Below are 12,840 nucleotides of genomic sequence, written 5' to 3'. Positions count from 1 at the left end.
TTTGAAAGAAGTCAACAAGATGAAGTTCATGGAGAGTAAATCATGTGCATAATAAAATGGGAAATATTTATGATTTATGTAATGCTATCAAGCGATAATATTCAACGAACAACCTTTTCGTGTTTGTTATCATAAATTAGTTTTCATCATCACCACTAACTCACTGTTTATGCGCCTTCAAACAAAGATTAGACAACCCCTAACTGAACTGAAACTGATTGTTTCCTTATCACCATGTTATCAGTGACCCATGAAATCATTTACCGAACAACAACAAATTATTCTAGAGTTATTTAAACCACCAAAAGAATAAAAAATCCCATACATTGATCTAGTGTTCATTGTTCCAATCTAGTATCCTTTGGAAAAAAGTGCTTCTTTGGCAACTAAAGAGGATAGAAAAAGAATCCTTTCTTTAAGGACCCATGCACCCACACACTGCCAGCAGTTGGTTCGTGTGGTTTGTGTCTCTCCTCCACCGACGCATCACGAAGGACGACGCACGCGTTATCCTTGCATTATACTGCTCGCCATTTCTTGTCTCTCTCTCTCTCGCTCGCTCTCCTCACTACGCATGCTCTCTTCTTCTCTTCTCCATCTCTGTCACTCCCCGTGCATCTCGTTTCCACATTTTCCGCACACTCCGAACATGTGCGCGGTTCCAAAAGTGTCCTTCTCTCTCTCTCTGTCCGTGTCCGTGTCGGTGTGAGTGTTTCCCTCAACCAACACGGGGCCCCATTTTCCTGGCAGTCCGGTGGAACGGTGCCGAGTTTTCCCTCGTTACTGGAACGTCGCTTCACCAGCACACCAACACACGAGCACAGCGAGTGCGAGTAAGTGTATGGCCGGTCCCACGGAACCCTGTGCTCTGTTTTCGTTTATCAAAATATCAACAGTGGAACAGATTATGATAGAGACCATTATGCGTTTGGCATTCAGCGTGAAGACACACACTCGACGGACCTCTTGGCTCGGCAATCACGGTTCGTCGTCGGAGTTTCCGTTCCCGTTCCCATTCGGCACCGTTCAGTGTTCAGTGTTGGTCGGTCGGTAAATCGGTCACTACTGAGGCCATCTCGCGCCTTCAGCTCACGTGCGTTGTGTGCGGTTGCGAAAGATGCTCCAAAATGACGTCGTAAGCCTTTCAAGGCGGTTCATCCCGGTATCCGGCTGTACTTCCGTGAAATTGTGAAACAGAAAAACAAACACGAGCAGCAGCAAAAGCACAAGAAAGGGGGAAAACGTGACAAGCATTAGTGAAATTGCAGCTGTGTGTTGGCTTCGCGGATGGACCACTTTGGTTTTGTGACGCAAGTGATAAGACAACGACACCCGCACCTGGTGGGCTCGCAAGTGAAACGCAGGTTCGCAGTGTGTGATAACGACGATTGAGAGCGAGAGCGAGAGAGAGAGCGAGAGAGAGAGAGAGAGAGTTCCGTTCCGTTGTGATATCGCGCCCATCTTACTGAGGCTGAGTAGCGCGTGCTGTTCACGCGGTCCAGTTCGGTCCGGCACCTTGTGATCATCAAGAGACGCCAACCGGTACCGACCATCCGTACCGTTGCAATCGCGTGCCAATCCAATCCACCATGGACATGACGATGACGAAACATCACGGCGGTTGCACCACCAACACCACCACGGGCACGACGATGGCATCGTCCGGTGCCGGTGCCGGTGCCGAGCACATCAAGCGACCGATGAATGCGTTCATGGTGTGGTCCCGGGGTCAGCGGCGCAAGATGGCCCAGGACAATCCCAAGATGCACAACTCGGAGATCTCGAAAAACCTGGGCGCCCAGTGGAAGCTGCTGACCGAGGGCGAAAAGCGACCGTTCATCGACGAAGCGAAGCGGTTAAGGTAAGCCCCACGCATCATCACGATGAATTGCGCAAATCCCATTCTTCAGCTCCAGTTATTACGCATGATTGGCGCGGGGTGCCGCGTGATTCACCTGGTTCGGCGCGATGATTGTGATAAGAATGGGGAGGGGGGGAGGCTTTGTGGTGTAGCAGCTGTCGTCGTCGTCTCCACCGACGCCGACTCATTATCGATTGCGGCCTCAATCCACCTACTCGTTCTGTTTGGAAGTTTCTGTTTTTGGGCTGCCAATAAGAAACCATATCTAAGGCGAGGCGGCTAAGCCTTTAATGAGCTACAGCCCGTGCCAATGAGCCTTCGAGTATCGATCGTATTGGATAGTGGTGGTGTTTGTCTGATAAATGTTTATCAAGCCCCGGAACGAAGTTCAACCCGGGCACGTTTTATGGACGATTGGAATTAGGATCGGTTGTAAACACCGTTCCTGAAAGTGGTTGAATGTTGTGGATAGCCTTGTTCTTCGTCTTGGAGTGGGTGCTGTGATTGGAAATTACCTTATCACTGTGCTCGAGAGGAGCTCAATAAACCGTTGCAACGTGAGTCAGGCTTCCTTCAGCTTCAAATCAATCACGATTGAATTAGTGTGCGATGACAAAAAAGAATTTGGTGATTTATGGTGATGGAATTTACTGTAAAAGCCAAGGGTAGCAATCGATAAGACGGGCGGCACGGGTCTCAGACGCTCCGGATTACCTTGGCAGATCTTTTCCGGAGGTTTCCGCTCTTGCTTTGTTACACAGCTGGTTCCCGGCTGGTCTGGCACGCTGACGATTGCACGCGTAAACATAACCGAGACTTTGGCAAAACAAAAGCAGCCTGGCCAACAGACGAGCGAGACTAAGCGTTTCAACACCAGGCCAGTCGCACTCGAACCGAAGATGGCCAAAGCGAGTCAATAAAAACCAGATGTGTTCCATCTTCGCACTGTGAATGGTGTGCCAAGCGAGACCCCCCGAGAACGATCGCAGTAGGTTTCGTTTCTTCAAAGACCGATTCCAAGGCAGCAAAGTATGCTGTGGCCCGGCAAGTGATGCGGATGCGTGAACAGCCAACTGAGTTCGCCTTTTTGTAGCCCTGTTGGAGTTGGCGAGAGGAAGTGCTGCGCGGAACCAGGGATTCTGTTCGTACGGAAGGGAACCCCGTACGGTCCGATATCCGAAAAAAAAGTCAAAAAACAAAAAAGAGCTAATCGCAAACACGCACATGTGAGATGTTGATGCAAGGGGCATCAGGCACCAGGATACGATTGCATGACCGAGACTCTACACACTACATCATCCTTGAATGCAGCTCAACATTCAACAACAACAAAAAGAGAAAAGAAAAAAGAGGAAAAGAGCGGCGTGTAAACGGAAATCAGTACTCGAGGGCGTAAACTTTTGGGTAAATATTTACGAGTTTCTCGGTCGGCCGGATGACAGTTTCGATTGTTTATTGTGCAATCCGGCCCGGCCCGGCCAGGGCTATCCTGGGAGTATCCTTGAGGTACCGGGCTGGAAGGACATTCTCCGGTTTGTCGCGGGAATTTGCATCCAGCAAGGGCGAACGTGGTGTGATGAAAGGCAACAGGGGAGGACAGGGGATTGGTCAAGTGCTGGTGTCGAGAGGATTAGGGGAGAGGAAAGCTGTTAAAACATTGGGACACTTTGGCATCTGTTGTGCGCTGCTAGTTGTCTGCTTCGATTTCAAGTGACCCTCGACGGTGACTTGTGTGACATTGGGCGCAATGTTTGTGATTTGTCAACCGACGGCCATTGAGCGGGATGGATTGAAAGGATGCAATTTGGGATTTCGCGGGGGGAGGAAGCTAGTTTTTGGGCAATTCACATTACCTGTAGTTTGTTCGCTGAAAGAGGGCTTTTATTTGTTGAAAAAATGAATCACAATGCAAGTGGTTTTGCAAGAGGAGCCACAAATTAGGATGCTAATTATGTGAAATCAATTAATACAAATCGATTGAAACTAGATCCTGTCTCAGATTGAAAAAAACGCTTACCACCTACAAGCGACGAACTTATCAGAGGTTACACTCTCAACACGTGCTTCTTATTCGCAAAAAAAAAAATGAAACCGTGGGCTTATCTAGCTTTTATCAAACGATAGCGATGATTTTGCAAAAAGGAATCGTGTATCAAACACAATCAATGTAATGATTTTACGATTATGGGAACGTGCATTGAGATAATCTCTTAACTGATTTGATGTGAATAATATTTATTAAGCTTGAGCTCCAAAAATGTTGGCTAGATAACTTAACAGTCATCGTTACTATCATCTATCTTTCAAAGATTATGAAAAAATTGATTAAAAAATATTTTGAAATTCCAATCATGCTAGAAGGGATTAAAAGCATCCTGTTGCAAATGAAAATGTTCAATTTTCAATCAACATGTTATGAAATTAACGAATTCTTCAAATGGATGCTGAAAACAAGCTAGTAAAATCCAAAACATAAATGAATATGAATTAAAAATATCACTGAAAACTCAGTTGCCAATCTAGCCAAGGTAACACAATGCTACCACTCGTGAACATGTCATTCGCTAGTACCCTGGTATCCCTACCCCCAAAGGAAGATACACAGAAGTGCCACCAAACCGGGAATCGCCGGATGTCCAGAGAAATGAATCCTTTCCGGAGCAACACGGGACCACAGGGGACACACCGTAATTAACAGTTGGCCCCAGTACTGCCTTCTCTCAAAACGACTTAATTACATCCGCCCGCATCCGGGTTGACTGGACCTTCGGACTGGACCAGACATACCGGGCCGCATACCCGAGGCCATCAGTATTCGCTCAGCAATTTCGTATCGCTCGCTTGCCTGCCTCTTGCAGGTTTGTTTGTGTTCTCCAATGGACGAAGCAAGCGATGGAAAAGTGCAATGAAAAGTGCTTACTCGGCACAAACTTTGTTCGGCGTAGAAAGACAAACCGAATGGAAGAAGAATCGTGTTCGTGGCAACATTCCGATGCACATCCAGCCGCTGGCCATTACTATTGAATCCGGGAGTCACCTTGACTGCATCATCCACTGGTTCGATTCGCTTACAATCGGAGCTGCATCGTGACGCGGCAAAAGATTCATTATCCTGGCGTCAACCGGACCCGGTTGTTAACGGTGGCCATTGTCACGCGAATGCTGGCTGGACACCGAAGGAAGGAAGGAAGGTCCTTTTCGTTGCTGTCGCGCCTCATCAGTGGACTGTTTTGCGTAAAACAAGCGACGCGCAAACGAGTGCCGTTGCCGTGTCCCCCGGCAGAACAATCGAATCAGAATCATCCCTCGGTCATCGCTGCAATTGGGGTAGAGATGGGGGTTAAAAACGTTTCGGCTAACTCGTGATGTCCTTTCGCGGCGACTCGTGTGTTTTTGAAATTTTAAGCCTATTGTTTCGATACCAAGGGGATGAAGGGGATCGGGAGCAAAAGGCATACAATGGCACGCACTGAAAGATGACTGCGGCAGCATAAACTCCATTCACTCACTCGTGATGCGAGTCCTGTTCGGAGACATTCTTGCACTCCCGGGCACAATGTCCTCTCTATTGCTCTCTAGAGTTGAGAAAGCAAAACAAAAGAAGAAAACAACGAAAATGAAACGTTCACGTTGAAAAGATAAAAAACACTCTCCTAGCGTACGGAAAAGCAAATAAACGATGATCCTGCGCTCGGAAAATCATACTCCCGAGGATGTGTGTCCGTGTCCTCTCCTCTCTAAAGCAAACACATCTGGAATTATCAGCCGACAGTATCCGGGGCCACGGCATGGGTACGGTACGAGCCAGAGCCAAACGACAGGACATCGCTCTCGGAGGAAATTTATTACTTTTCACTCCGCAGCCAACCGCAATGGGATCGGTTCGGGAAGGTCCTTAAGGACCTGTGTCTCGGTGCCAGCAAGTGCCACATGGTCGCGGGTTGCGGGATCAAGGGCAGATCGTGTTACGAGCACGTCCACGGTGCACGCGGGAACTAATTTCTCTTTTGAGCTGTCCATGTCTTTCGTACGCAGACCTCCTCCTAGAGGTCTTTGTTGCTACAACTTTCGTCACTTTAACGACATTCTCCCGCTCGTTGTCCCACCGTAAGCCAATGACAATCACCGTCGTTGTCGTAGCGTGGGCATTTTGTGGTGCATTTTATGGTGCAATACAGTGGAGAAGCTGCTGAGCCCATAAAACATGCACTTAGCTGCTGCTTCCATTGCTGCTGCCTCTGCGCTTTCCTCGTTTTCCTCGACTCGAAGCGGATGAATGAAGTGGCTCGGTAGTGGTTTGTTTGTTTAAGCGAGTCCCACCCCTCCCGTCCCCCCTTCCCATTACTTCGTTTCTTTTCATGCCCGGTCGGCGCAAAACATTGTATGCGTTTCCGTCGGTCGGTTGTGCATTTGAATTTTGAACCAGAAACCGGAGCGCAAAGAGGAAAAAAGCAGGGCATAGGCAAGAAGCAGTCTGGATGGAGGCTGGTAAAAGTAAACAGATAATTATGCTGTTAACATAAACCAGTGTATCGGTTCGGGATTTGGTAATCTGTTCGTTCCGGGACCCGCTTGGAGAGGATGTAGCGAGAGTGCGAGAGAGAGAGTGAGAGAAAGGAGCCGGGCCTGATGCTCCTGGATTCATATTTTATTGTTGCTTTCTCCTGCGTGAAAGGAAGCTTCGAAAAACAGATTGTGTTTCGATAAAAATAACATTCGGTGAATGGAAAATAAAGCAAAGAAAAAAAAAGGAAATGACTCTAATGGTGCCGAAGGCCGGACCCGGGGGCCAATGTCGTAACTGTTGAAGGAGGAAGAAATGTGTTTTACTTGTACAGCAGATAAGGATGCTTGTCGATCGTACGGCGCGGGGAGATATTGGGCCTCTGAGCGTTGCATTGCCGCAAAACAATTGACGGCAGGGTGGAATTTCTTCTTAGGAATATTAGAAAAAAGAAAAGTGTTTTCTTAAAGTTAAGCTACACAGTAGAGAGTCCTTTACATAAAGAAGTGAAATCGATTTTACACCCAAAAACCGACATCCCGATGGAGTCATAAAAGTATGAGGCTCATAAAAACGAACATTGAGGACATTGCAAGACGCAGCATAAAACCGGAACTCAAACCGGAAGGTGACCAAGGCGTACCTTAAAGTGTGCTGTGGGCGCATCGCAGGCTCTAACCTTCTTTTCCAGCTCTGTCTTCGCATAAGCACGTGCAAAGTACGAACCCTGGTGCCAAATGCGGGCGGTGTGACGATGGCCAGGATGTCCTGACACAGTGCCAGTCGATGCGCTAGAGGTTGGGCTTTGTTTTCGTTTCATTTGCTAAGTCAAATACTACATCTGAGTGAGTGCTTACAGTGGCCAGGATAAAGGGCACTAGTAACTACGGGCAACAAAATGTGGTTCGTGACAATTTCGTAGGACAAGCGGCTGTACCATTTAATGAAGTGGAAAGAAAGAAGGAAAAGAAAATCTTGTGCCAGTCCATATGTTACGGGAATCAATAGATTTAACTTATAGATGGTAGAGCATAGGAAATCGAAGGAGTTTTACTAAAGAAATTACAACATTTCTTCGAAGAGTCAGCAGCAGAACCACAACCGGAAGCCAACAGAACAACACGAGAAGTATGTTTGTACACCAAATGACACAAAACAAGTCGCGAGCTTAATGGAAATAAAATAAAGAAGGACCCAAAAGGCAGCAAAATGGCGAGGCTCCACCATCAACACAAACACACCACACCGTCTCTTGGACGGACGCAACAAAAGTGGCATAATGAGTGAACAAATGGTACGCTCGATGAAATAATGAAAAACAGGATCAAATTAATGTTGGCCATTGTCAGGAAACGGGAGGGCTCCACCAGGGCAGGGCGGAGAGAAAAGAGCCACACTAGTAAGGGGGCGGCTCGGGCTCTCAGCATAATCCTTCTCACTTTGTTGTAGCCAACAACCGTCGGGCGGCTGTCGGCTGTGGCCAACAAAAGGACGAAGCGTCGCGAATAAAGGATATTCCGTTTTTCCGTCCTTCCCTTTTTTTCCCCCTAGCTTGGTTCTCACTCGTTGCTGGAGCGCAGTTGATGAAGGTGAAGCTCGGTGCGCTCGTGGTGCGTGCATGCGAGGGTGGAGCGTGCGTATTATTTTATTTGATTTCATTTCCGGTTTTGTTGGCTTGGTGCGCTGGCTCCGGGGCGCGATATAGAGCGCGCGCAATTAACGGAGCAATTGTCACGCTTTTTGACGTGGCGTGTGATTCACGCGACGATGATGGGCACTGGCTTGTGTTTCTCTTCAAACTGTTGCAACCTTTACGAAAAGTTATTTGATTATCTGACTGGAGCCGAGTGTCACTCTATTTGTGGTTTGTTTGCTTAGTAACTTGAGCAACAAATAGTAAATATGAAAAAGTTGGTGATAATCTTCTTAAAATTAAGCATAAAATTGCAAAAAAAGGATCGACTGCTGTTGTCTTAATCATAGAACCGCATTCATAGAGTGGAACATTGGTCGTATAGAGGCACATTTGTTGATAATAAATTCTCGTTTAACGCATTTTCTGTCTTCGCTCGTGGGGATGGTGTGACGAAATTTGCGGAACGACTAATTTCAATTCACGCAGAGGCTGTATTGATATTAGCTAGACGCCGATTAATGTCACACTAATCAAAAAATGCAAAAAATACCAGCGGTGTTTCCGTTATTTCGATTACCAATCATTGACAATTCTAAATTTACGCTGCCCAGCAACAAAATGAACATCAAATACCAGCCCTTTGCTCATTTTTTTTCCCCTTCAATAGGTCCTCTGAGAGTGATGATAACCTTAGACCTGGCCGTTGCTTGCTGTTGCGACCTCGGTTTCAATCTATTTATTATTTTTGGCCTTTTTTTACCATATATAATGACGGACGAGCCGTGTGTTTATTTTTATTTTTGGCTTCAAAATCGAACAAGTCAACGAATCCGAAATCCCGCTTTCAGTCTTCAGATGTGACTTGTAATCACTGCAAGTGGAAATGCATCATGTCCCTTTTGTCTTTATCATGTAGTGCATTCATAGACTGGAACATTAGTCGTTTAGAGCCACATTTGCTGATAAGTACACATCCTCGACTGCGGCATATCTTGTCGTGTTGTTGAGACGCACGATTTAATCGCTACGTTTCAATTGTCTTCCTTCCAGACGACTTTATTGCATCTACTGTTATTCGTGCATTCCTAATGAGCCTGAATAATCCAAACAACTCATATCAATATTGCAGTGAGTGTCGCCATTGATAACGGCCATTCGCCGACGATTGTTCGCTTCATCGGAAATGACACATCATCTGACGGTCATTTCGTCATTTCGATTGCGAATCATTGCGATTCCCGAGCAAAAGGGTGCCGGCCATTTTTAATCCCTTTTTTTGTTCCGCGAAAGGCACGGCACCCTTATCGATATACCGGGAACTGTGACACACCTTGGCACATTGCGGCGATCGTCACTCGCACGATGCTGACGATGTATGATAGCGAAGCCAAACAGGAGAAGCATTATCGAACACGCCGCGCATAATCTCTACCTCTTCTGGGTACCCCCAAAAAAGGCGCCAATGTCAACATGGGATCCCGATCGTGATCCGTGAATTCCCTGAAACACAATCAAAAGTCAGCTCTCAAAGGGGAGCGAACGGTAATGTAGCGAGAGCAAACAGAACGTCAGCAGCTTGTTGTTATCATCATTTCCAGTGATCTTACCCCGATTCAACGGAGTTTTATCTGACTTCCTCTCTCTCTTCCTCTCCCTAGGGCCCTACACATGAAAGAGCATCCCGACTACAAGTACCGACCGCGAAGGAAACCGAAACCCTTGGTCAAATCACCAACTCCCAACGGACCAGGGCTAGCGAACGGTGGGGCTGGTGGTTGTGGTGGTGGTTCCTCGGTAACGGCTGCATCGCTCGGTAAAGAACCGATCCCTCAATCACACTCACCGGTCAGTGGTAGTGGCAAGACGAGTGTCTCCTTTAGCCCTACCCAGCTCACGAGTCCGGTTGGGTTGCCGCCCGGGATCTTTCACCCTTCCTACCACTTTGCGTACGATCTGCATCAGAAGGCGTTCTGGAATCTGTACGGACCGCATCTACTGTCCACGGTTGTCCCGTCGGCGTACGGTGTTCCACCGCATGCAGCACTTCCCCTGCCGTATATTAAACCCGCCAAATCATCACCACCCTCACCGATCGCACCACCCTCGCCCATACAGTCCAGTAACATCATCTGACCTACGCCACTGCGCTACAGCGCCGAGCATAATGTTTAGTTCCGGTGCGCCAGCATGCCAGCCGATGATGATGACTCCACCAGTGACGTCATACCTTCCATGCGGTGGCCACAACGATCGTGGAGTGAAGGGTTTTTGAAATCGATCATCGGAGTGTTCTCGCTGGCAGCAATAGCATCATTTCAACTGTACATAGAATGTAACTTCAGCCCTGTGCTTCATCCAGTGCCATCCAGTGCAACAGTTCATTCAACGCAGCTCATTGTCTAACTAACTATAAGAAGCGTCAGTTAGTTTGCTAAGTAAATGTAGGAAAAAAACGTCGCAAAAACTGATCACCGGCGATAGTCCAAGTCTTGAGCGTCAATGGCTCACGTAATCAGGCCATCATCGGCCACGAGGTGAGTAAGAAGTGTCCGCGGACCCCTCTCTTTGGTTTCTGCCACGCAGATATGCAATTGTTGGCCACCAGTTGCATCACATACGAACCATGGTGGAAGAGAAGAGCCATTGTAGCGAACACCAGGAAGCGAAAATAAGGGTCACCGTTGATAAGCGAAGTCGAGAAAATAGAATGCCCCACCAAGGGGGAACGAATCGAATCGAACCCGCCAGTGACGACAGCACAGCTCGTGGTCATGACGATGATGATCATGTCGATGATAAAGTGAAATGAATAATACAAGAACGGGGTACCCAAAGGTGGGACCCACCGCTCGCTGGCTGGCACGTAATATACATTTTAAACAAAACTGATAAGCGATTGTGTGTGGTTATGTACATTGTGATAAGGGCAGAGGTAAAAGAAAAAAAAGCAGGCCAGCTCAGGAGGACAATGAGTTGGAGAGGCCGAAGGTAGGGAGGTGAAAAAAATGGCCAAAGTAAACCATACATACAAAGCAACAACCATATCAAAACCCGGTGGGTGAAAGCAAATAGCAGGCGGGCGCGGTGACCGCATTATCGTAGCGCAGGCTGACAAGCGATACCGGAACAACAAACCCAGGCGGCAAAGGGAGATTTCGAGCAGTTCAAAGCGAGCCTGGTGTTGGTTCTGCGATTTTAGGCCCCGTGCGAAGCGATGGTGAAGAGGTTAATTAGGACCGGCAACGACACCTCTCGACTCATCTCTCATTATCAGCAGCAGCGCCAGTCGCTACTGGTTCGGTTTGGGGTGCGACGGAACATGCAAATGAAAAAAAAAACAAATCAAAATTGTTACCAGGTTAATTCTTAAGTGGTGGAAATCGATCGATTTTTATGGTTTTATGTCTGTGCGATTACAGCTCTCTGCTCTCTCACACTCTCTCTCTCTCGTATGTTTGTATGGCGTGATGATAACTGCGTTGTAGAGACCGTTTAGATTACCGTTTTGTACGCTAGTGGCTTCTCAAAAGAAGAGGAAAAGAGTTGAACGAAATGGAAGAAATGTTAATTTCTTTTGTGTTTTTGGAAACTTATCAGGATAGGTTTTTTTTAAATAATTAAAAGATTTAGTTTTTATCGCAAATTAGCCTTATGGAATATTTTTTCTAATTTCGATGCGAAAAGATAAGAGTCACGATCGTACGCACACGTGGGCTTCGTGTATCGATGTGTTGAAGACACTAGCAAATAAAAACAACCATATCAGAACTACTACTTCTCACGGTCGTCGATGTAATGCGGATTGGAGTGGAGCAAATCATAAAAAAATCCTTCGTTTTTATTGCCCTTTTTTTCAGCTCATCCGAAAGTCCTTCCTCCGTATTCGGACATAACAACTTCACCTGGCTTCACGACCTGGGGACCTATTTGCTCGCTCGAACAACAATCATTTCGGTTCCTCCATCGGGGCCCTGGGACACACACCGGAAGCGACCATCATTGGGGGCTTTGTTGGCCAGCCGAGCGTCAACGTGAACGTGATCGGGGTGCCGAGTGTAAAAAAGGAAGAAAAATCGGTGGAAAACTCTCCGCCTGACGCCGCCACCATCGTTTAGAGTCATCGTAGAGCGAGGCCAGGGGGGTCACATTTGATGTGTCGCGAGCCCCATTTGTTGGACGTGTTCGCTGGGAGATAACAAAGCGAATTTAAATAAAAATCAATCCCCTTGCACCACAGAACCCCTCGAGATGGGCCAGGAGTGTGGAGGCTTCTTTTATTAACCTCCATTGTTAGCTTAGTTGCGTACGTGCGAGTTACACCCCGTCAGATCGCTGTTGATGCCCCAGCTGCTGGTGCTGCTCGTCCGCAGGTGGTCGATGCGTGAATTGACTGTCAATGGATGGCCTGGCGTTAGAGTAAAGAAAGCAGCAAAAGAAAGGATTGATCCGTGGGCCATGGCCAACACCATTATTGGCCCAGTTCCGGTGACCAAATGATGACGTCCTGCGAGATTCGCATCACGTTCGCTCACCCATCCCATCAATCGATCATTGGCCAGAGGAGGACGATTGTTTGGTGACGTTCTCGCTGCTCGCTGCCTTTGTGTTGAACATCATACTTCACGATGCTTCTGCCTTAGCGAACTATTCACCCTGCGAAACAAAGATCAGTCCTCGAGGAGTCCTGGGCACCCTAAAGGCAAGGCAGAGAAATATAAAGTATCGCCTCAGTGAGTCGCTTGCGGCAGTGTAAATAGAATAAACCACTTGAATCCGAATTTGTTGAAATTAATTTCCCGAATTATGCGACGGTGAACGGTAGCATACTTTTCCCTTCGT

General features: G+C 47.4%; 1 protein-coding gene across 1 annotated transcript; it reads left to right on the top strand.

The window, feature by feature from the left end:
• Nucleotides 1–940: 940 nt before the first annotated feature.
• Nucleotides 941–11,775, top strand: LOC126575148 (transcription factor Sox-1b). The gene is made up of 2 exons (XM_050235699.1): nt 941–1,861; nt 9,660–11,775. Exons 1-2 carry the CDS (start codon nt 1,590–1,592, stop codon nt 10,132–10,134), a joined length of 747 nt encoding a protein of 248 aa, XP_050091656.1. The 5' UTR covers nt 941–1,589; the 3' UTR covers nt 10,135–11,775.
• Nucleotides 11,776–12,840: the final 1,065 nt, after the last annotated feature.

This window comes from Anopheles aquasalis, chromosome 3, assembly GCF_943734665.1.
Source record: "Anopheles aquasalis chromosome 3, idAnoAquaMG_Q_19, whole genome shotgun sequence".
NCBI lineage: Eukaryota > Metazoa > Arthropoda > Insecta > Diptera > Culicidae > Anopheles > Anopheles aquasalis.
Note: the sequence above shows the minus strand (reverse complement) of the source record. Positions and strands in the feature narration are given on the sequence as shown.

Excerpts from the sequence above, each read along its gene's own strand:
- LOC126575148 (XM_050235699.1), top strand. The coding sequence starts at position 1,590 with ATGGACATGACGATGACGAAACATCACGGCGGTTGCACCACCAACACC. Across the intron at positions 1,862-9,659 it reads GACGAAGCGAAGCGGTTAAG|GGCCCTACACATGAAAGAGC; the intron begins GTAAGCCCCACG and ends TCCTCTCCCTAG.